The 24460-nt window shown below is 49.4% G+C and overlaps 2 protein-coding genes across 2 annotated transcripts in view; one reads left to right on the top strand and one right to left on the bottom strand.

Annotated features, from left to right (window-relative positions):
• Positions 1-1236: 1236 nt before the first annotated feature.
• The window catches only part of LOC116533549 (BTB/POZ domain-containing protein 9), a 176146-nt gene continuing 152922 nt past the window's right edge, over positions 1237-24460 (bottom strand). Inside the window, exons 4-5 of the mRNA XM_032253335.1 lie at positions 23144-23222; positions 1237-4925 (exon numbers count right to left, since the gene is read on the bottom strand). Of these exons, the coding sequence (XP_032109226.1) occupies positions 4728-4925; positions 23144-23222 (277 nt within the window). The 3' untranslated portion in view covers positions 1237-4727. The remainder of the gene's footprint in view (positions 4926-23143; positions 23223-24460) is intronic.
• Positions 8554-10560, top strand: LOC116533548. Its single transcript, XM_032253334.1, has one exon. The coding sequence runs from the start codon at positions 9582-9584 to the stop codon at positions 10281-10283; it is 702 nt and encodes a 233-aa protein (XP_032109225.1). The 5' UTR covers positions 8554-9581; the 3' UTR covers positions 10284-10560.

A 24460-nucleotide genomic window follows, 5' to 3' on the forward strand; every position in this document is an offset into this window, starting at 1 on the left:
TGGTCAGAGAGGAAGCAAACGATGGCGCGGGCCCAGGTTGGAAGCGCCAGAGCCAGATGAGGGGCTCCCTGGACCCTTCTGCGAGGTTGGAGCATTATGCCAGGAGCAGGTGTTCCCTGTACACTTTTTTAAGTGAGTAAAGAGAACAGTGATTTTCAAACACGCGTGTGTGGGGGGCCTCGTCCGTGCACCTGTCCCCTGCCTCTGCATGAACCCAGCAGGAAGTCCTAGCTGGAGGGCTGTGGGGCTTGGGGCCAGCATTACACATAGGCAGGGTGAGCATGCTGTCCCTCGGAGCATCCTCAGTGGTGCAGCCCAGAGCCAAGAAGGGCAAAGCCTCCTCCCTCCGATCCAAAGGAAGCCAGAGACCTACCACAAAGGCCTCCTGCATCTGCTCCTTCTCCCCCAGCCTTGCATAGCACTGGCATTGGCTGGGCATTATCTGCAACTGGTCTTCCCTCCAAGCATTCACTCTGCAAATGACCAGGGCCTCCAAAGCCCGTCCAGCCCCAGGTATGACTGGGTCTGTGTCAGACAGAGAGATGGGAGCGTTCCAGTTGTCCCGCATGCCGTTTAAACCATTCCCTTCCCTCTCTTCCGGAAACTCCTGAGCAAACATCAGGCACTAGGACAACTTCTAATTTTTTTTTTTTTTTTTTTTGAGACGGAGTTTCGCTCGTTACCCAGGCTGGAGTGCAATGGCGCGATCTCGGCTCACCGCAACCTCCGCCTCCTGGGTTCAGGCAATTCTCCTGCCTCAGCCTCCTGAGTAGCTGGGATTACAGGCACGCACCACCATGCCCAGCTGATTTTTTGTAGTTTTTTTAGTAGAGACGGGGTTTCACCGTGTTGACCAGGATGGTCTCGATCTCTTGACCTCGTGATCCACCCGCCTCAGCCTCCCAAAGTGCTGGGATTACAGGCATGAGCCACCGCGCCCGGCCAACAACTTCTAATTTAATATTGTAATAATAAAGCCACAGCGGCACAGAACCATGAACTGCATTTTCAATTCCTAACTGAACTCCCGCTGGAGCTATTGTCAGGATAAACACACAGAATCAATGGCTGCAGTTGCCAAAATAAATGGGGCACGCCCACCCCTCTGCCGTGGCATCGCTGCAGACCTGCCCTGCCCGACCTGTACCCGATCTGGGCATCGCTTGGAGGAGGTCGCCACGCAGAAGGCAAGATTAAAATAATAACACTGACAACCAAGCGCTAAGGAGGAAAAACTCCTAGAAGGAGGCAAATTTAATTTTCTTTTCCTCTTTGACACCTTTCTTCCCTGTCCAAAGGGAGGTTCTTAATTGAAGTCTGCGAGGGGGAACGATCCGTCGCTTTATTACCGAGTGGCCTCAGCACACAGAACGCACGCTTTTTGTTGTAGATTTTACCTTCCTTTTCCCCCTTGGCTCTGGAAAGGATAAGTGAGTACAATTTTGTTGTCTTCTAAATTAAAAAGAAGGTGAAGTTGACTGGGTTGGAGCCGTCTGCACAGCAGTTTGACAATTGGGGCGACAGCATAACTACTGGGCAATTTTTTGCACAATTCAAAAGCTTTTTTTCCCTTTTTGCCAAGGAATCAGTCTAACAAACACATCCTACTCTTGCTGAAAATAATTTCTTTTCCCAACGCTTCTAGGAATAAAACACTTTTAATGTATTTGTCAGGAATTGACACTTCATTTAATAAGATTTAAAAAGTGACAGTTTAAAGAGCAATTGAGAAGAGTCTCACATCCATCATGGCTCGTGGTTCTAACTAAAATCAAACAATGAAAGCGGAAAAAGCGCTGAGAAAATGGCAAAACGTGTCTGTGCGTGTTGGGGTGGGCAGGGGTTCACAGCTGCTTCAGGTCCAAAGTGCTCGTGGTGCCCCGCCTGTGAGACTGCCTTGCTGGGTGCCAGCCTGTCTCCTTCCTCACACCCCTCCGCTCCCCGAGGACTCAGCCCCCACTCTCTGCTGGGCTGAGGGCTCTGTGATGCCCAGGAATCCTCCCAGCCACGTGCCAGACCATCCCATCATCAGCACTTGCTTTTAGCTTCAAGTTTTTAGGTCACTTTGGTCCAGGTGGCCAGGGGAGAAGTGCTCTGTAGGACCAGCCAGGCTCTGGGGAACTCCAGGCTGCTGGGGACTTTCCGGTAGCTTCTCCCTTGTCCCTGTTCCCTGGAGATGAGGGCCTTGCCCTGGTGTGTGGTGTGACACACCTTGACTGTGGCCTCCAGGCCCAGCTGGACACACGAAAAGAGCTCCTGCCCAAGTCGGAAGGCCCCTTTGGGGAAGGGCAGTGCCCCTCCTGCCCGGGAGTTCTCCTAGAGTCTGAGGCAGGCTCCCAGGAAAGTGAGGGAGGCAAGCTGGCAGCGCGGCTGTGGGGGAATGAGACATCTGTTGCTAGCGATGCCCCATCTTCCCCTTACTTCTCTATCTGATAATAAGGGGCATCCTTAAAGTGCTGGGAGACAGGAGGGACAGAGATCTGGAGGTGCATGCCCCAAAGGAAAGTGCCCCACGGGTCTGGGAACTGCAGATACGGGTCTAGGGGTGAGGCTTTGCAGCATGTTCCTTTTCAGATGTGAGGCCGAGCTGCCAAGATGGCATGTAGTTCCCAGAGCACAGGAGGGCCCTGTGTGCTCTGTGGGCAGGGGCTGGAGGGCTGCAGATGCAGGGCCGGGCAGCTCCTCTGCCCCCTGCACCTGGCCACCCTCTCTTCCCAAGGTCAGCAGCGTGCTGCTCCAGGCCTGGGGCCTCTGGACAGGCGATACCCATGTTTAAAAAGAAGCACTTGAATGGCTCTTTCAAAACGTTTGAACTCTGCCCTTGATATGACTGATCTGGCTCCTCTGTCCCCATCTGGGTAGAAAACGCACTGGGGAAGGAAGTGCTGAGTGCACAGGAGCTCTCTGGCTAATTGGCAACCTGGGGCTGGAGGCTGACAGAGTCAGCGACCCTGCTGGAGGGCCCCCCACCATGAGTGGGCACCCACCGTTCCTTATAGGAACCTCCTCACATTATGAATTGCCTGAAACCCCAGGGGCGTTCCGCTCACTCACACAACAGGGAAGTGTCGGAGATCAGAGCTGAGGGGATAGGAAGCAGCTCAGCCCTGCAGCTGGAGCCACTGAGGAGGACAGAGAACCATGGACCTGGCTTCTCCCCAGGAATCTGTCTGTTCTGCCCAGGTGGCCCTCTGATGTCTGCCGTCCTGTGTTCACATGGAAAGACAGCCTTCCAATTTAATCACGCAGTTTGATGCTACCCTACTATTTCAATATGGACAATCACTCAAAACCAAGTTAAACTAGGAGGAAGCAGCTGACCCGTTGGTTCTTTCTAGACCCAGCCGGTATGTCTTTGAGACAGCAGAAAGGAAACTCTGTGCTCGCACCTTCCTCTGATCAGGACTGCAGGTTGGCACTGAGGACCCAGGGACTGAGAGGCTGCTGGCATGCTGTGCCATCCTGGGGAGACTCCCAGGCAGACACTGATGGCCACAGAGGCCGGAGCTCTGGAGACAGCGGAGGGGCAAGCAATGACGTGCGCAGTTACCCAGGGCAGTCAGAACTGGAAAGGAAATCACTAAGTAAGAGACGGAGCCAGATCAAGCTACCACTGTCGAATGAGGTCCTTTCAATGAGGATTAGGAGAAAAGCTTCTTAGAACTGCTATTTTTCAATCCCCAGTTGAGTACTGCGGTGTGGGGAAAGCCCGGAGTCCCAGTTCTGCATTCCCAGCGCTGATGGGCAGGCAGCTGCCTCTCTGATGCTCCGCTAAACACACCCGGAGGGGTGGCAAAGCCATGGCGGTCCCAGGCGGGTTTGGCCACACCAGAACTCGGTGTACGTTTATCTACATGGATTTCTGAATAGTGAATTAGCAGCAGGCATAGTAACTGTTTCATTGTCAGCCTCCCAAGCGTAAAGACTGAATACATTTCAGGAATGACAGGTGAATAACTCAGCCATGTGAGTGACTGTTAACTCCAGTGTCCACAGGTTGATTTGCTCGTGTGCATGTGATGAACTTCCTCAGAGGCTTTCCTCTGCAGCCCAGGTGCCAGGATGAGCTGCATCTGTGTCTCATTTAGGAGACACGCATGATGGGTCTCTGTCCCCACAAGCTGAACCGTTCAAAACCAAGGAAGGAAAATTACAGCATCAAAAGGGATTAAAACAAGTGATTTGCTGTTTGAGCATTTCAAATAGATCTGGAACACCTACGATTCACTGAATGAGAATAACTAAAAGAAATAAAAAATCATTTAGTTGCCAGGGCAATGTATTCCGTAAGAGTAAGCACTCTGTGGAAGCCCATTTCCTAAAGGGTGCCTCCAGGTAACAAAGGCCTGATATTTCCTCCTCCGCCTGAGCGTTCGTGTGCCATTTTTGTATTCCAGCACAGGCCTGTCTATTACCTCCCCTGTTCCCTGCGCCTGGGTTAGATTAGAGAGGTAGGGTGTTAATGGTGGACTTGATGAAGATTGAAGACCCATTTTCTCCCCCTGGAGACCAGCCTGATTTGGACAAATTGAGAACAAAGCAGCCCCTTTCTGTCCTTGGGAGAAAACCTGCTCTGTGTCCGCTTCTGCAGCCAGGTTGCTCCTCCCTGGGAAGGGGCGGGGGCGGGGGCAGGTATGCGGGTGGAAACCAAAGACTGCTGCTCAGGGAGGAGACCATTTCCTGTGGTCGCTGGAGCCCACCAAGTCACACCAGGCCTGCTGCCTCCTTTATTGGTGCTGCCGGTTGGGGGAGCGTGAGCTGGAGCCTGGGCTGGAGGGCAGCGAGCTGCCACTGGGTGCCCGCAGGGCGTGGGGGTCACGCTGCTGACCCGCCAGGCTGGTGTCCCCTGTCCCCGGTTCCTCACTGTTTTCCTCCTTCTGGCTGCTCTGCTGCTCTGGACACTCAAAGTGGACACAGTGGAACACCTGTGAGAGAAAAGGAAAAGGCGATGAGTGAAGCATCGGTGTGCAACCCTGGCGCTGCCACAAGTCGGGATTCTGCCCTGCCCAGCTTTGGGGGCTACCAGGTGGGAGTTAGAGGATGTCCTTCCCACTGCCCATGCCTGCCCTGGCGCAGACACCTGATGGCAACTGGCATGCTGTAAATACATTTTAGTCAGGATGAAAGGAAATGAGCCAGTGGCCTGAAAGTTAGACACCGTGAGGTGGATTCCTACAAAATCTTCACACTGGATTATTCCATTTTTGCGAACCTTTGTCTAGTGGGCCCTTTTTTCCTTTTTAGTTTTTTGTATCTGGCAGTTGTGTTAAAAGTCAATAGGAGCTGACTGTGGTGGAGGTTGTTCAAGCCTGTGAGGCTGGGGCGAGCAGGTCCACAGATAATGCCCGCGGTCTGTGTGGCGGCTGCGCCTTCCCCCCGTACCAGCATGGGTTGTCTCTGGTACTCTGGTTTTCTTCCGCATCCCAAAGCTGTGCATGTGATGTTCAGGTGCGTCTGCAGGGTCCCAGTCTGAGTGCATGTGGATGTGTGTGAGCGTGCCCGGCAACGGGACGGTGTCTGTCCTGGGCTGGGTCCTGATGCATAATTCTCCCTGGCCCTGCAATGGTTGAGCACAGACCTTGCTGAGGGAGCTGTGTTGGGGAGTGGACTTCAACATCATATGGCTCAAGCCAGCCTGGAACAAACGCCCCCAACGTGTAGAAGCCAGCCACGTGGCTGACAGTCACCCTGTAGGAGCAAAGTGTGCATACCTAGCAATAGGTCAGCCTGGAAGTACCATGAACTCTGTGCTATGCCAGCACCGTGCAGAGCTCAGTGCCCCACAAGCAAGGGTGAGCCATGGCCCTGACCTGGAGAGTAGGCAACGTGCTTGTGGGGGGACCTGACGTGCATGTGTGAGCCGTGGGGTGCAGGACAGAAGGGCGGGGCTCTCGCCACAGCACGAGCATGTGTGCACATGCATACACACGTCCTTCCACTGTAGAATCAAGTTCACAGAGGAGACAAATGTAGTATCAACTGCGGAATTCGACTGAAAATACAAATTCCATGCTCACCTCCCTGCGTCACTATTTTTTCCATATTCCCACTTCAGTTATTTATTGACTGCTGTTTTAAATTTCACATTTCCTCACATGAAGACTGAGACCGTGTCTTCCTGGTGTGTCCACTCTGTTTTGGCAGCTGCCATTTTGTCTTAGAGGGAACTGATTCTTCTTCTTACAGGGCGGGCGCTCAGCCGCTGTCCTCGCTTCCAGCAGACGCCTCACTGCCTCACGGCTGAGGCTGCCCACACTTAGCCTATGTCTCCCTCCTTTTCCTTTCCTTCATTCCTTTATAAAATCTCCTTCTGTGGGTTCATCTGCAGGGCTTACTGGTCAACAGCCGGAGGGGCAAGTCCTAGGGGAAGGCCTTCTGTGGAGATCTAAACACTATTTGGGGCATCAGCTCTGCTCTGGGCTAGCCGGGTGAATCTGAGAACCATCCTCTAGGTGACAACTATTAATCCACTCCTCTATCAGCTTCCCATTCTTGCTCCTTTTCTGTAAGAACACTACCCTGGGCAGGTTGGCCACTCATGGATCACTTGCCTTGTGAGTGCTCCTCCTTCCACGCCCAGGGATGAGTGAAGTCAGGCTCTGCGGGGACAGGACACGCTCTGAGAGTGCAGCCCCAGTCCTCAACGCGCCTCCACTAAAGCCTCTTGTAACCCAGAAAATATGCCATTCTCTTTTGCAATATGACCCAGAGCCATATTCTGTCCCACACCCAGACACGGGACTCTTCAGGACAGGCTGCATTTCCTGCTCCTCCCCTGCTGACACTGGAGCTCTTTATCCCGCCCGTCATGTTCTTTAATCGGTTATTTGTGTAATCCCTGCTCTCCTGGCTCTGTCAATATCTCCGGGCTGCTCTCCAGAGCCTCAGGCTGACACTAATCCTAGAATTGACTTACATTTGTCCTACTCCTTATTACCTTTCCTCAAGCTCTCTCCTCCGGTATTGAATGGCTTTTCTCTCCTTTTGCTCTTGCAAGGTTCTCTACCGTCCTGTTACATTTCCAGGCTAGCTCTTCCCCCACCAGCCCTGCAAGCCTTCAGGGTGCCTCCTGCTCCTCAGCCCACCCACCTGCCTGCCTCCTACTGATCTGTCAGCTCCGATCTGCCTCAAGGACCAAGGGCTTAGTCGTCCTTCTACCTGCTCGGGTTCTTGCACAAGAATAAACAAATCGATAAAAACCCTGGATTGAGATATAAAGTTTAAAAAGACCTCAGAGTGGCCTAGTGCTACAGCTTGCTCTTTAGAGCTAGCCTCTCACTGGAAGAGGGATCAGGGTGGGTCTCTGCTCTGCACTGTGCTAGTAAGAGCCTGGGAAGAGATGCTGTCTGTAGTGAGCACGTGGTAGACCTTCCACGGACCTGTCGGTGCCCCGGTTCTCGTTATCCTCATTTCCAGCTGCATTTATCTCTTATCTAACTTGGGCAGTGTTAAGCGCACAACTGTGTTTAGCCCATTAGCCAATTTGTTTTCAGATAATAATGCAAATGGCTGTTATTCCCAACACACCTAACAAGACTGACGGCCAATCTCAACTGTTTCTGTGTTTTCCTATGGCTGTTTCTCCTAAAGATCTCATGACTGTCTCTCTCCCTGACACCACAGAGCTTTCACAGCAGGCTCTTCCATCGAGTTAGGGGACCTTAGAGGCCCTTGGACACCCTATGCCTTTATTGCCTGACTGAGCTCCCCTGTGGCTCTGTAAGGAATTGGGGCCATCTCAGGGCTGTGTCCCAGTCTGTGGCCCCAAAATCCCAACTAACCGGAGCACAGTTGCCCTGAGCATTTTCAAGAAGCCACGCAGGTGCTGCAGATTCAAAGGCAATACAAAGGGCAACTTTATTAAATCACAAACTGTGATGAAGATTCTCAGTGAAAAAGTGTTTTTACAAGTGGACTCATGGATAAAGAGGCAGAGCATGCCATGGGTTGGAGTGGGCAAGCTACAGGTGACAGGTCGGGAGGGAACCGGCCTCCGCACACACACACACAGCACTGGATGAGCATCACATATGCAGCATACATGGCCAGAGGATGACACTGCATGTGTGAGCAGGGTCAGAAGGTGCACGCATGCCACAAGCATGAGGGACCTCCTATGTGCCTGACTGGGTGAGGTCCCAGCTGCCCTCAGAGGGTACATAGTCCAGTGAGGCCAGCAGACACTTAAGCAAGGGAGAAGGAGCCCCAGGGGAACAGAGGAGGGGAGCCCAGCCAGGCAGGGAGTCAGGGAAGGCTTCCTGGGGGAGGAGACATCTGAGGTGAGTCTGGAAGGAAGAGGGAGCCAAGCTAGAGAGGATGGAGGAGGGAGGACTTGGTGTGGAAGGAAAATGGGAAGAACTACACAGATTCTCAAGCCAAAGGGTAGCGACAGAGCAAGGAGGGCCTGGGAAGCTTGGAGTGCAGCAGGGTGTGGGGTGGAGGGATGGGGGCAGAGGCCACACAGTGCGACAGGGTGAGGGCCTGGGCAGGGAGCCCGATACTCTTGGTCAAAGGAGAGCCTTTAAAAACTGATCTTTCTTAAACTAAAAAATTATTTTAAAAGGAATGTACATTTGTGATGACAAATTCAAATAAGAAGTGTTTTTAAAAAGTAGATGACAGCAAACCTTTAAACCTTGGAATCTCCTGATTTAGCAATTTGGAATCAATAAGAAGAAGTCATTTTCAAATAAAAAAAAGAGCAGAATTCAGTAATGGGCTGGATGAGACTGATAAAGGAAAGGGCCCACAGTACCTCTCAGGGTTCCCTGGAAGGGAGGGGCGCAGGCGTACTGCGGTGCTACAGAAGGTGGCACCAGCAGGTCCCGGGGCTCCAGGCACAGCAGCTCAGACCTGCACTCATGCCGAGGACTCTCCAGATCCTTTCCCTGCAAAGAGTTCACTGAGTGCAGACGCTAGCAGGTGTGTCTACAATGTGGTTCCTGCCCTCAGGACCTCTCGGACAGACAGGGGCAGAGGCACCTCTGTGCTGGGGCCTGTGTTCCTCTTCTGCAAATGTCAAGTGGGCAAGCTGGGACTGAACCTCAGGGCTGTGCAGCCCCTCAGCCTGGACCTTTCCACTGTATCAACATGCTGCCTCACACTCATCTTTCTACCAGCATGGGGTCAGTAATATTTAATACATCAGAGGTGTATGAAAAACTCATTTCGCCTGGAAGAGAGGTCAGAGAAGGCTACAGAGAGGAAGGTTTGCACAGGCGAGGCCTTGAGGGGTTGGGAGGCAGAGGGAATGAGGAGAGGACTTCCATATAAAGATTGAGGCCCTGGCACCTCGCTCCTGGTAGCCTGTCCCCATTCACTCTGGTCACCCCTCTATGGAGCAGTGTGCCTGGCTCAGTCATCTCTGTTGATGATGTAAGCCTAGCAATCTTCAGCCAAATAATGGCAACTGTGTAGGCCAACACCCAGCTAGCTCCTGGACCACTCAGATGCCCATCAACACATATGAGGCTGGGATGACTTCTTCTGGGACCCCAGAAATCCTCAGATTTGCACCCAGTGCAAATGGGCATTTAGATGGGAGCCTGTAGGTGGTCCCAATTCTGTTCTTGGGAGCAGGAATGAAAAGCAAACCTGTCATGGGGAAGCTGGCACCTTCACTGGCCATGCTGCCAGGGCTGGGCGTGAAGCTGCCTCCGGCCCCTGGAGAGGAGTATGAGGGAAGGGAGGCGGCGGTGCTTTTTATACACAGGAGCTGGAGGAGGGTGATGGCAGCTTGGAGGAAGTCATCACTACCATGGTGTGGGGAAATCTGGAAATATTGGGAATGTACCCTTCCCCCTCCCACCGGAACCCCAAGCTCCTCAGCCCACTTCTTTCCATCAGGCACCTCTGGGCCTCCCTCTAGATGGAAGAGCCAAGTCCTGAGTCTCTGCTCAGAAGCTCACGAGGTTCCATTTCTTTTCTCCAAACCTTCCCAAGACTGTAATACCTCTTGGCAAGGATGTGACCGAAAGTGGATGAGGCATACTGGGCAGAGCCGCACTACTGATTTATGCAAAACCATTACTCCGGCAGCCGCCTCATCCTCCCCCTTTCCAGCAATCATGTATCCCATTAGCCTGTTTGATTGCCGTTGCTCACAAAGGGGCACCTTCGCTGAACCATCTTCAATGGCCTCTCGATCTCTCCCCCGAGAGGAGCCGGCTAATTTGGAATGTGGTCATGTGTATGAATCCGACACAGCCTCAGTCACAATCGGGTGTCCTTTTTTTGTAGCTGCTGTTTATGATCACTTTGCCTTGCTTCTCTGGGAGCCATAATTCACGACATACTGGAGATAGTCTGGGCATTCTTTTCTCCGTGAACCCTGGATAGCACGTACACAAATGGGCTAGCCTCTTCTTGGTGACCAGGCTAATTCCTCAGTTGGTAGTTGGCTGCTGCCTCTCATTAGAGGGATTCCTTGAGTACTATTTGCTTGACAAATTTTCAAGATTTTTAAAAGCAGAAGCCTCTGCTAATTTTCCCAAGTTGGCCTAAAAGTCCACTGTGAACTGTAGCAGAAATCGGGAAAATTTAATAATTGTTGATCAATGACTCTGCCTTACTTTCCTGGTTCCTCCTGAGTAATTTCCACAGACGGCTTCCATGCTAACTGATACAAATAGAATTTCTGATCCAAGCTTTCAACTCACAAATACAAGTTGACAAATCTATAAAATAAATGCCTGCCTCTTGATGTCTGTCCATAAGTCAGATGCAAAGCCCTGGCTTCTAACTTACACTCCTCTAAAGATTCCCTATTTCCCTTTCACAGTGGCTGGCTGGGGGGCATCACACACCTATCCAGCACTCAGTGACATAGCAGATCCTGCTGATGGTCACCATTAACATCTCTTTTTATTTTTTATTATACTTTAAGTTCTCGGGTATATGTGCAGAACATGCAAGGTTGTTACATAGGTATACACACGCCATGGTGGTTTGCTGCATCCATCACCCCACCATCTACATTAGATATTTCTTCTAATGCTATCCCTCCCCAATCCCCCTACCCCCTACCCCCTGCTATCCCTCCCTTAGCCTACCACCCCCTGAGAGGCCCCAGTGTGTGATGTTTACTTCCCTATGTTCATGTGTTCTCATTGTTCAATACCCACTTATGAGTGAAAACATGCAGTGTTTGGTTTTCTGTTCTTGTGTCAGTTTGCTGAGAATGATGGTTTCCAGACTCATCCATGTCCCTGCAAAAGGACATGGACTCATCCTTTTTTATGGCTGCACAGTATTATAGTATTCCATGGTGTATAAGTGCCACATTTTCTTTATCCAGTCTGTCATCGATGGGCATTTGGGTTGGTTCCAAATCTTTGCTATTGTGAACAGTGCTGCAATAAACATATGTGTACATATGTCTTTACAATAGATTTATAATCCCTTGGGTATATACCCAGGAATGGGATTGCTGGGTCAAATGGTATTTCTAGATTCTTGAGGAATCGCCATACTGTCTTCCACAATGGTTGAACTAATGTACACTCCCACCAACAGTGTAAAATTGATCCTATTTCTCCACATCCTCTCCAGCATCTGTTGTCTCCTGATTTTTTAATGATTGCCATTCTAACTGGCGTGAGATAGTATCTCAGTGTGGTTTTGATTTGCCTTTCTCTAATGACCAGTGATGATGAGCTTTTTTTCACATGTTTGTTGGCTGCATAAATGTCTTCTTTTGAGAAGTATCTGTTCATATCCTTTGTCCAATTTGTGATGGGGTTGTTTTTTTCTTGTAAATTTGTTTCAGTTCCTTGTAGATTCTGGATATTAGCCCTTTGTCAAATGGGTAGATTGCAAAAATTTTCTCCCATTTTGTTGGTTGCCAGTTCACTCTAATGATAGTTTCTTTTGCTGTGCAGAAGCTCTTAAGTTTAATTAGATCCCATTTGTCTATTTTGGCTTTTGTTGCCAATGCTTTTGGTGTTTTAGTCATGAAGTCCTTGTTTATGCCTATGTCCTGGATGGCATTACCTAGTGTTTCTTCTAGGGTTTTTATGGTGTTAGGTCTTATGTTTAAATCTTTAATCCATCTACAGTTAATTTTTGTATAAGATGTAAGGAGGGGATCCAGTTTCAGCTTTCTGCATATGGCTAGCCAGTTTTCCCAACACCATTTATTAAACAGGGAATCCTTTCCTCATTGCTTGTTCTTGTCAGGTTTGTCAAAGATCAGAAAGTTGTAGATGTGTCGTGTTATTTCTGAGGCCTCTGTTCTGAAGTTAACAGTCTATCTAGAGACCATGGAGATGTTTTGTTTTTGTTCCCTTAAAAATGAAGTGCTTCCAACAAAATATTCCTTTTTATAAACCCTTGGTTTTATTTGTGCATCTGAACAGCCCAACAAATTGTTTTCAGTTAAGGAACCATTTCACAGGGGCCAGGCATGGTGGCTCACACCTCGTAATCACAGTACTTTGGGAGGCTGAGGCAGGCGGATCACTTGAGGTCAAGAGTTCAAGACCAGGTTGGCCAACATGTTGAAACCCTGTCTCTATTAAGAACATAAAAATTAGCCAGGTGTGGTGGAGTACGCATACCTTGTAATCCCAGCTGCTCGGGAGGCTGAGGCAGGAGAATGGATTCAACCTGGGAGGCAGAGGTTGTAGTGAGCCGAGATCGCATCACTGCAATCCGGCCTGGAGACAGAGTGAGACACTGTCTCAAAAAAAGAATCACTTCATAGGGAGACATTTCCAAACTGTGAGCAGGAAATTTTCAGTACCGCTTAGGGTGATAGGATACCCAAATATTTTTGCACAAGTACTTATCGCTACTAGGTATGGAAGTAAGTTTCTGGGTGACAATTTTTATATATGGCAACAGCTTTTTTTTTGAGAGATGGAGTTTTGTTCTGTCACCAGGCTGGAGTGCAGTGTGGCACAATTTTGGCCTCCTGGGTTCAAACAATTCTTCCGCCTCAGTCTCCTGAGTAGCTGGGACCACAAGCGCACATCCCCACGCCCAGCTAATTTTTGTATTTTTTTTTTTTTTTTTTAGTAGAGATGGGGTTTCACCATGTTGGCCAGGATGGTCTCGATCTCTTGACCTCGTGATCCCCTACCTCGACCTCCCAAAGTGCTGGGATTACAGGAGTGAGCCACAGTGCCCGGCCGGCAATAACTTTTTAAAACAACTTTCCAGTGTCATTTTCTCATATTCACATAAGCCAGGATACCCACAGATAATTGGAACTCTGCTGCTTGGAAGGTTCTAGAAGAAGAGCCTTTCCAATCTGTATCACCTCAGGTAGCCCTGGAATTCCTGCCCTCTGTTTTTTATGTGTGTAGACTCCAGAGTTCCAGAGAGAGTTACTCTCTTGTCTTAATGGATTTGGCCACAGAGTGGTAGAGATGTCTTTTATTTATTTATTTAAAAAAAAAAAAAAAAAAAAAAAGAAGTGTTCTTGTTCGCAGGCTTCTGGGATGCCTGAATCTTCTCACCTGGTAGATGTGGCCTCACCAGGGCCCCCTTCCCACACTAGACAGGCACCAGGAGAGCCTGACCATGGCCCTGCTCTCCCCATAGTGCTGGCCCATGCAGCCCCAGCTGCCTGGGCTCTTCACTTTGTGTGACCAGGCTCGGTGTGTGCCTTCCGTCTCAAAGGGCTCTAGCTGTGTGGAAGCTTCCAGCCTCACCTCTCACTGCTGGCTCAGCAATGGCACTCATCTGAGGGGACCCTCACAAGCTGCTGCTTCCATGCGTCTCACTGCTGGGGGGCTCATCTGCCCAGGTCTGGGGGCACTTTCTTCCAGAACAGTTGAGGATGGAGAATTACTGCTGCTCCAGTATGACAGGTAGAAGGACTACAGTGTCTGAAACAACCGTATGTGCTCAATGTGCTGCTTTTCCTCTTTTCTTCCAATAACATCTTCCATAACAAGCATTTAAATATAAAGATGCCCACTTATGAAACAAGTATTTTTCTGCCTTTTTTCCTGTCTCACTGAGAAGGGAAGCTGTAAGATCCAGTTCACTCTCCTTATTTCAAAAGCAAGCGACCTGAGGGACAGGGAGGTGAAGTGCCACTGAGGCCACACAGCTGGCTGGAGATGAGGCTGGCACCAGTGCTGAGGTCCCCTCCCTTCCTTCCCCTCACTGCCTGTTCCCCTCAGTGCGTCCTCTGCCTCCCTGCCTGCCTGGTGCTGTTTCATGAAACCAGCTTCTAGGGCCTCCACCCCACTTTCTTAGCCTGGCTCTTCTGAGGCACCTGGCTTTGATCATTATCTGCAGGTATAATCCTTAAATCCAAGTTTTTCTTTGGATGGCTAACCTTTCCCTGCCTCTCCCCCAGCCTATATTTTTGTGTAACCAAATGCTTCCAGACTGTCTCATAACCATCACAGTTCCACCATTCTCCAAGGGCATGGCAGTCAGCCTTGGTGCGAACTTCACTTATTCCTTGATCTGGCTTCAGGCTGTTTAAGTGATTCCTAAGAGTCATTTCTCTTGGAATCCTGCACCAATGCTGTGGCCCATGGTCTGATTTTTGGAGGGGTTACTGCATGCCAGGCTGGGCTTTGTGTGATAAAGATGCCACAACACAGTCTCTGCTCTCAAGGGCTGCAGTGTGGTGGGGACCTAGTCAGAGCCTCCCACTAGGACTATTATGCAGATTCACAGGGGCCAGGCTGCCTGCTGGACCCGACTATCCCTGCTGTCCCTGCGCTGCCTCCTCTCTGGCCCAGTACCTGACATACACCAGACAGGGCCTCCATGTTGCCATCTGAAACCTAAGTAAGTTTGTTTCCATTATTTCTATTTACAAGCAGGTTTTCTTTGTGGGCATCCATTCCCGGCTGCTGGCACATGAAGCCCCTGGAGGGCCAGGTTCTCTCCCGCACAGAAGTGGAGTCTGAAGGCTGGAACTGACATTCTCTGCAGACCAGGAGCTTTTGCAGGGAAGGGCCTGTCTCTCCACTTGCTCTCTCTGCATTCTGCCACTGAGACGTCTGCTTCATGCTGCTGCTGGCCCACTGGGAGTTCGAGCCCTGGGAGGCAGCACGTGATTGCTTTGAGTTGCTTCTGGGCTGAGATGATGGTCCTCTGGAGGATGCTGCAGGGGAGGTCCTCGGGGAGCCAGAGAGAATGGAATCAGACCTGGGGCAGGGTGCCTGGGAAATAATTATCACCATGCCAGGAAGGAGCATTTGGTTCGTTTTTTTTTTTTTTTTGAAGAGTCATTTCCCTGTTGTTGTTTTTTTCCACTACAGCCACATGTTGCTATGGGAACGAGGATGGCATGGGAGCCCAGAGCCACTCACTGGCCTTGACAGAAGCCCGTAAATAAATTCTGCCTCATTCCAGGCCCTGAGCTGAGTGGTCCTGGAGGGCAGCTCAAGCAGCCACTTGCAGACTTTCTGTCCTGCTGTCGGCTCGTGCTGATGCCCCTCCAACACGCTCACGGGCTGATCACTTTCCCTGGCATAAGGAGCGGTGAGTGTACAGAGTGGTCTGCAACCTCCCACCCTCTCAAGCCCTTTAAGATATAAACAACTCATTCATGGCTCCCAAACTCCAAGGGCCAGGATCATTTGGTCCATTTTACAGATCAGAACTCACCCTTCTCCTTCAGGGCTGGCTGCTGTTTTCATTTGCTGATGGCTCTGCCATCAATCAGGTACAGCCATTTGAAATGTCACCCAGAGTTAAGGGGCTTTTTATGGGGATTAATTTCTATCAGGTGGTGAAGATGCCATCCCCTTAAGGAAGGGTCCTGCCTCAGTTTCTCCCCAAGATCTAGCACAAACTGGTGTGCACAGCATGCCCAGAGGAGCCACCTGCTTATCATGCCTGACTCAGTTCTGGGCCGGGGTACAGCTGGGTTCATTTTGCACATTGCCATCTATTATACCTTTCTGGGAGACACAGTGGCCTGGGTGTTACAATCAGACTGCCTGGATTCACATTCTGATTCTCCACTCAAGACTGTGGTGATCTCATACAAATTAGTTAACGTCTCTTGGCCTCAGTTGCCTCTTTGCTTAAAACCAAATGCTCTACTACAAAAACCATATGCTAAAAGGCATAGTTTTCCCATAGAAATACCATGTGGGGCAAGAACCAGCGGTGCCTCCCCCACACTGAGGAAACCCCAATTCTGGCTCAGATAAGATTCATCCCCTTGTTTCCTTTTTCTTAGCAGTTTTACCACTTGTATATGCATGCACGTTATAGTGAAGCTTTGCCTGCTTTTGAACTTTCCACAAATGTAATCCTAGTATATGGTGTTCTTTGGTGTCTGGCACTTTTCCTTCAACATGCTGTGATGTTCATCCACCTACAGGCCCTGCTGCCCACTGTATGAGATGCTACACTTTGCTTTTCCATCTCTGTGGAAGGACGCTCGTGGTGTCCCGTTGGGTCCAGGATGAACAAGGCTGCAGTGACAGCATCCTCACTCTTGCATCCTAAACTGGTACAAGAGCTTCATCGGAGAATATACACAGGCGTGGAAGTGAATGCTCAGCCATAGGGGTGAATGTGTGCACATGCTCCTTTAGAACAAAACACCAAACTCTTCTCCAAAGTGACAGGGTCAGTCCATCCACCCACAGCACTGGAAAACTGCCCCCTGCTCCACAATTTTGCCAACACTTAGCATTGAGTTTCCTCATCTTTAAAATGAGGGTGAGAGTGGAACCTACTTCACATATGAAGATTAAATAATGTAATAAATATAAAGGTCTGGAAGAGAACCTGGCACACAGTAAGTGCTTAGCAAATACTAGCTACTATTACTGTAATTAATAATCATGATTATTAACGTAAGGGTCCTAACCTAAGAGATGCTGAGATATTTGGTGTGCATACTTTCCCATTTATAAATGTTTCTGGCTTAAGAAAATCCTCCATCTGACTATAGAAACTCTGTCTTGGAATGTCACAGCTTCTCAAAAATGAAAAGTTGGCTTACTACATCTTTTCCTTTATAGCTTTCTTTGACTGGCTGGGAGAGGAGGAGGGGGGTGTACAGATCAGATCACTCACCCATTCATTCAGCTAACAGGTCCTCTATGCTTACACGTGCCAGGCACCATGCTAGGTGCCAGGGATACAAAGATGAATATGACACAGCCTCCCTCCTCACTATATAAATGCAGTAAGTAAAATAGAACCCTCGGAGCTGCCTAAAGCCTGTCAATACCATCCTTAGTCTCTGTTATTGATTTGGCAAAAACTTTCATGTAGAGTCTTATGAGCAGAAACCCTGTCTTTCTGCAGAGAGTTTGCTTTTCCTACAGTCCTTCTTTTTAACCCTCAAGACTGCTTGTGGGCCCCTGAGCTCCATGCCTACTGAAGAAAATCACTCCAGAACTTTCGAACCTAGGTTTTCATAAAAGCCATAGAAAGAAACAGGCATATCTTCTATCTCTTGAACACCACTGACTGATTTTCATGGGTGCATAGACCTGATCTCATTTACTCCCAGCTGTGTTTCTTTAAGGATGTAGGTATGTGCCTTTGTTATTTGCTAAGATAATAAAATGAAATAGAAGGGTTGCTGGGGGACCCCACACATCAGAACCAATGTGGTTCTGAGCACAGTTGCTGGGGCTGAAACTAAAGATTCCGTAGACATTTGTAATGCTGTTGACAAGGTCCAGTTTATCTTAGACATTGAGAGGCTAGGAGAGGAGCATGTCTGTCTCCCCAGCGGCTCAATTAGCATTGAAGGCAGATGGGCACCCACACAGGAACGACCACGAGCTTGCTAAGCTGGCAACTGAGACCACCATAAAGTGACTGAGGAAATGGCCAAGAAGGACCTCCTTGGCCACAGGCACTGGGGAGAACCAGAGGAATGGCAGCAATGAAGCGGAAGGCGGATGTGCTGAAAGACAAACCGACATGTCTGCCATCTAGTGCTGAGCATGGGAGGAAGACAAAGGAGTCGGGGAAAGCGTTCCAGGGTAAAGAAGAAACACGTGTGAGCACCGGGCCAAGCACAGGGGAGCTTGCAGAGCCAGGCGAGCGGGGAGCAGAGGACGCAGAAGCACACTGGTGGGACGTGAAGGCGGAGGGCTCTGATAAATGATAAGGATGATGCTGAGTACACAAGGAACAGGGGTCACAGAAGGAAGTGGTGGAGTCTTTCTTTAAGAGGTAAGCATTGGGGGAATTTATTGACAGAAGTCGTAAACGTAGCTAAAAAATTAATTTGTTGCTGTGGTGCTCACAAAGGAAGATGAGAGACAGATGCCAGTAGCAGACACACACTTCCCAGAGGAGAGGGATGGAATGTGGCAGGAAATCAGAAGCGTGCCAGAGCAGGTGATCAAGAAATCTAAACCCACAGACTGCCGAGGCGGCCGTCGCCTGAGAGCCGGACGAATGGGAGGGAAGTGGGGAAAATTAACATGCAGCAGACGGAGGCTGAGCCTTTGGATGCAGGAAGGCCTGGCTGACTGGAGCAAGACAGACACACACCTACAGCAGGCAAGAAACCCCAGTCCGCCTTAGCTCAGACAGCTCAGCCTGGGGGCCTGCTTCCACGCACCACCTGCTGTCCGCCTTTTCCATTCCAGCAGCAGCCAGAGTGTTTGGAGGTCGGGGCAGTTTCCATGGTCACTGTCGCAGAGCTATCAACTCACTGGGTTCTTGGCCCCAAGAATGACTTCAGGTCTCTCTAAACAGCCAGCCGCTCTGCAGGCTGCTACTTATTCACTGTCCAGGACACTTCCCACCTTTTGCCAAACTGCTCAGCCACGGTCCCCTCTGAATACTCTCCCACAGGAGCCTCCATGCGGCACTTCTCCACCAGCCCCTGCTCTGCCCGCCCCTCTCTGGATGGGGAAGCACCTGCAGAAGACGGGCCTACCTGGGCCATTTGGCAAAGGGTTTGTTCATCCAGATTTCCCTTTATTGTACACACACAGACAGTATTACCTCTCCATGCCATAGACCAATTCCATCGATACTTTCTGAGGCGAGCACAAAGTATCTGGGTTCACAAACACTGCGAAGCTAAAGGGAAACAGTGTTTCTCTTGCTCTGACTTGAAGGCTGCTGTTAGGGACTGATGTTTGTGTCCCTCCCAAATTACTCTGTGGAAGCCCTAACCCCTAATGGAATGGGATTAGAAGTGGGGCCTTCTTTGGGAAGTGATTAAGTTCAGCTGAGGTCATGAGGGTGGAGCCCCCATGATGGGACTGGTGTCCTTACAGGAAAAGTGCTGACTGAGCACTCGTGCCTGCTCTCTCTCTTTCTCTCGTGAGAGTGCACACACCTAAGAAGGCCATGTGAGGACACAACCCAGAAGACGGCCTTCACCAAGATCCAGCTTGCGGGCACCCTGATCTCAGAGTCCCAGCCTCCAGGACTGTGAGAAATCAATGTGTGACTTTAGTCAGTAGAATAGCCAGCTGAGACAGCTGCTGATGTTATTTAGCAAACAAGCAGGGACACACTGAGGAAACCCTACATCCTCTGCCCGCCCGGCCACCCTCCATAGTGAGAGAGGTGCCCTGACCCCTTTTTCTCTACAGTTCTGGAGTTCTGGCTCCCATGGGACCGGGAATCAGGGTGGTGCTGCACTTGCACCTCCAGCCTCCTTTCCCATGCTGCGGCCCTCCCCAGCTCCACGAAGCACTCCTATCCATGTGGTCATGTTCTCCTCTAGAGCTGTTTCTCTCAGGAATCCTGTCTGACAAAGCCAAGCCATTCTCCTTCCCTGATGTGACCACACCTCTGAACTTTGCCATACTGGCTTACACACATTTCCACTGTTCTCTAAGCCATTATGACTTTTTTCAAATAATGTCCCATAACCCAGTATGCTGTAGTAAAGAACATTCTCTGGGGTGTTCTATATTCTTGATGCCCAGTAAAGTTCACCTTTATGGTACATTTTTTGTTTTCTGAATCCGGGTCTCACTCTGTTACCCAGGCTGGAGTACAGTGCTGTAATCATAGCTCACTCCAGCCTTGAACTCCTGGGCTCAAGCGATCCTCCTGCCTCGGCCTCCTGGGCAGCTGGGACTACAGGTGCATGCTACAATGCCTATGAATTGGTTTTCTTTCTTTTTTTGAGATAGAGTCTTGTTCTGTTGCCCAGATTGGTATGTAGTGGCACGACCTCAACTCACTGCAACCTCCGCCACTTGGGTTCAAGTCATCCTCCTGCCTCAGCCCCCCATGTAGCTGGGGTTGGAGGCATGCATAATCATGCCTGGCTAATTTTTGTATTTTTAGCAGAGATGGGGTTTTACCATGGAACTTCTGATCTCAAGTGATCCACCTGCCTCGGCCTTCCAAAGAGCTGGGATTAAAGGCATGAACCACCACGTCTGGCCTTTTTTTTTTTTTTTTTTTTTTTTTAAAGTAGAGACAAGGTCTCACTATGTTTCCCAGGTTGGTCTTGAACTCCTGAGCTCAAGCAAACCTCTGGCCTCAGCCTCCCAAAGTGTTGGGATTACAGGAGTGAGCCAATGCGCCTGGCTTATTATGTCTTTTTGTGCACTCTGAGAATGAGATCCTGTTCATTATTTATTTTATGACTTAAGATGTTTTCTGGTCCAGTGCAGTAGCTCACGCCTATAATCCCAGCACTTTGCAAGGCCAAGGGGGGTGGATCACCTGAGGTCAGGAGTTTGAGACCAGCCTGGCCAACATGGTGAAACTTGTTTCTACTAAAAATAAAAAATCAGCTGGCCGTGGTGGTGAGTGTCTGTAATTCCAGCTACTTTGGAAGCTGAGGCAGGAGAATCACTTGAACACAGTGGGTGGAAGCTGCAGTGAGCTGAGATTGAGCCACTACACTCCAGCCTGGGTGATGGAGTGAGATTCTGTCAAAAAAAAAAAAAAAAAAAAGGCCGGGCATGGTGGCTCAAGCCTGTAATCCATGCACTTTGGGAGGCTGAGGCGGACAGATCACCTGAGGTCAGGAGTTCCAGACCAGCTTGACCAACATGGAGAAACCCCCTCTGTACTAAAAATACAAAATTAGCCAGGCGTGATGGCACATGCCTGTAATCCCATATACTCAGGAGGCTGAGGCAGGAGGATTGCTTGAACCAGGAGGTGGAGGTTGCTGTGAGCCAAGATTGCACCACTGCACTCCAGCCTGGGCAACAAGAGGGAAACGCCATCATCTCAAAAAAAATAAAAGATGTTTCCCAGTTGGCAACACTACTTTGAGGCTTTTTTTCCCCTGGTCAATAATGGATTGACCATTATTGGTCAATCCAACTGAGCAAGTTATTCACTAGCCAAATAGGATGGATCACAAGTTAATTAGTGACCTACTATCTAACCCATTTTAAATGGGCCAGTCTCCACCAAAGTGGTTGGGTCCCCTTGCACAGATATTTTTGGGAAATTCATCACAAAAGAGAGATCTTACACTCCAACTTCAGAGCTCTGTAATGGGAAATCATTCCTGAACTAGAATAACTTTGAAAAAAAAATGTCCAGGATTTTCTTCTTCCTTGGTCACTGAAGTGATGGGATTGGGACCGAAGGCAGCCCTGGAAGAAGGCTCTGAGCAGACTCGCCTTGCTGCTGCTTAGCCTTGTCTGACTTGAGAATTCCTTCTGTTATGATACAAAATTTCAGAATTCCATTTAGGAATTAAAGAAGAAAACGGTGGGGGGGGAATGCACTGTACAAAAAGCAAGAACTGCAAATGAAAAATAATAGCTAATTCTATTTCAATATGTTACTATGTAAAAATTTCAATTGTTTATGACCTGATGTTTATAATTCTCAAATTTTTCTTTAGAAAATATCAGTTGGTTTACTTTTATAGTTTTCAGGTTCGTTTTGAAATAAAGAGGCAAGAGGAAAAGTTCCAAGTTTCTGTTTACAAGTTCCTCTCTGCAAGAAACACATTGTAGATATGGGCCACTTTTATTCTAAATAAATAAAAAGGCAAAATGAATTTAAATTATCACAATATTTTCACTTTTAAAAATGCTTTTTGAAGTACCAGAAACACCTTGATGTATTCTGAGAAAATTTTAATTCCATGAAGACGACACATGAATCCCAAGCACAGGGCCCATTTGCTAGATGGAAACATGGAGCCCTGCGTTCAAAAAGCAGGAAAAAAGCTTTCTGCTTTCATCAAGGGTCTCTCTCTCTTAAGCTGTCATGCTGGTTATTACTTGCTACTTAATGTTGTGCTCCCTCAGGCACAGGGACCAACATCCCCCCGCCAGTATGGCCCCTCGAGGGCACCCAGGGTCCTATCCTGTGACTTAAGCTCAGGACTCAGACCAGACCCTGACCCCATCCATCCCTGTGCCAGGGCCCCCGCTGGGGGTGGAGGAGACAGTGATCATGGGTGAGATGAGGAGGGGGAGGCCAAGCAGAACCCAGGCATCCTGGCTCAGGGAGTGGGTGGCTGAGAGCTCATCGCAGGAAGGTGGGAAGGGGCAGGAGACAGGATTGTGTGTGGACTGAGGCCCCAAGGTCCTGGTGTGTGTTCCACTGTGCAATGGAGCTTCACTTATAAAGCAATTCAAAGGTAAAAAGACCCTAAGATTTCAAGATAGTGTCACAGAGCATTACACCTCAAGCTCTGGGTCCCATGTGACTGTCCTGGTGGTATACCATAGAGCCAATCCTGCATATACCTGAGAAGGATCATGAAAAGAGATACAATTGCAGAACTATTAATATCTTTATGTTTCTCATCTACCTCTTGGATTTTGACCCATTATTCCCTATGCTGCCTGTCTTAAACCAGAGGTTCTTTGGAGGTACACACTTGACACAGTATGACTACAAACAGCACAGGAGTGGTAAATCAGCAGCATGGCCACCTGCCAGACACCAAGCTCAGAGGGGCAAGGAACCTCATACAATTGCTGTCATTTGGGAAGGCTGAGGACTCAGACACAGGGGATGTGTTTGACCTCTCAAGGCCTCTGTGGTTGGCCGATTCCACAGAGAGCTGTAGGAATTAGCAAAGCAGTAGGAGCTGGCTTTCATTTGCTAGTGAAGAGTTATCCAGAAATGATAATAATATCCCCACTGTGCAATTGCAGGACTTTCTCCACACCAAGCTGTCTGAACAACAGGCCATTAGCAGGCAGAACAAACAGTTCCACTTAACTCAGGATGTAGCATTTACCTGTACATCATGAATCTCACAGCACCTCTCATGAAAAGAGCCCCTTACCTCATTTGCTGTGTTGTGTGTCCCAACGATCCGGATGAAGGAGGCAGGCTGCCTTTCAAAAGTTACTGACTGCCAGGACCTGTGGGAGGAAACAACCATTTGCCTGGTTAGACGGTGCAGTTAACTCTCTGACAGTGTGGCTGGTGGAGTCACATCCACAGAGGAGGGAGGGTTTCCTGTCATCAGGGGGACCTGCACTGTAGGGGGGCGGGGCCGGGGCTGCACCTAATGTACAGCTGAGAGATACAGGATATACAGTGTCCTTATTCAGGAGCGTACAGTCCCATCACAGAAGGCACTCCTCCCCATCTGTGAATGTCACTTAGGGTTCTTACAAAGCCCTCCACAAACAAGCACAGAGTGCAGACCAAGCCCTCATTACAACAAGAGTTCAGACAAATAAATGTAATCACAGTGGCAGGAGTTCATATATATATCTCCCCATCTATAAGATGGGTCCATGATGGGGCCAACCTCAGGGCTGTTGGCAGAATGACCTCAGTGATTCATCAGGTGTATATCCAATGGGGAGCAGTTACTCAGCATGAGAGGCTTCTGGAAGGAGAAGAGTTTTGAAGAGGGCAGGCATGTGGGAGGGCTGCAGAGTTCCAGGACTCAGGTTGGAGCAGCGGGGGTCCTGCCCTACCATCTGACCCCCACACGTGAGTGATGGCACATGGGGGCGGTGGCAAGTTCTCCACAGGCCTCTACCCCTTCCTTTCCTGCTTCCGAATGCTGCCCCCGACACCGTCTTTTCTCAAGACTGGCCTGTCTTTCTGGGTGGTTTCAAAAGCATCTCCAATATTTTAAAGGCAATTCCTCATTGATCAGCATGGGCCAGGCCAGCTCATTTAAGACTCAGCAGAGCAGGCCCTGAACAGACCCTGAGAGGAGGATTTCTGCTCTTGGTTGAACGCTCAGCAGCTCATCAGAATGCACCGGAGGAGTGCATGGCGCCCACGACTGTAAACTCCAATAATATTTTCTGTAATAAATGTGAGGAGTTCACAGTTGTTGCCATCCCTCCTCCGCTCTCACAGTGGAAATGCCAGCTGCTGGGAAGCTGTTTCCTGTAATTGTCTAATTACCAAGTAATGCTAGCAAAGAAAATATATATGTATTTGCAGTTTGTTTTTCCCCTTTGGTTTCAGGTGTTCCATCTTCCCTCTCACTATGAACCTCCCACTGAGATTGATTCACTGCCGCCTGGACACCAGTCCCCTTAAGGTCATTAAAGTGTCATTACCATCTTGTGTGCAAAGTCTGTGTCCCTGAAAGCAGTTTTCTGGAAACAGAATAAGAACAATCACTCTCTCT

Source organism: Sapajus apella, unplaced genomic scaffold (assembly GCF_009761245.1).
Source record: "Sapajus apella isolate SASKATOON/1434 unplaced genomic scaffold, GSC_monkey_1.0 scaffold83, whole genome shotgun sequence".
Classification (NCBI taxonomy): Eukaryota; Metazoa; Chordata; class Mammalia; order Primates; family Cebidae; genus Sapajus; species Sapajus apella.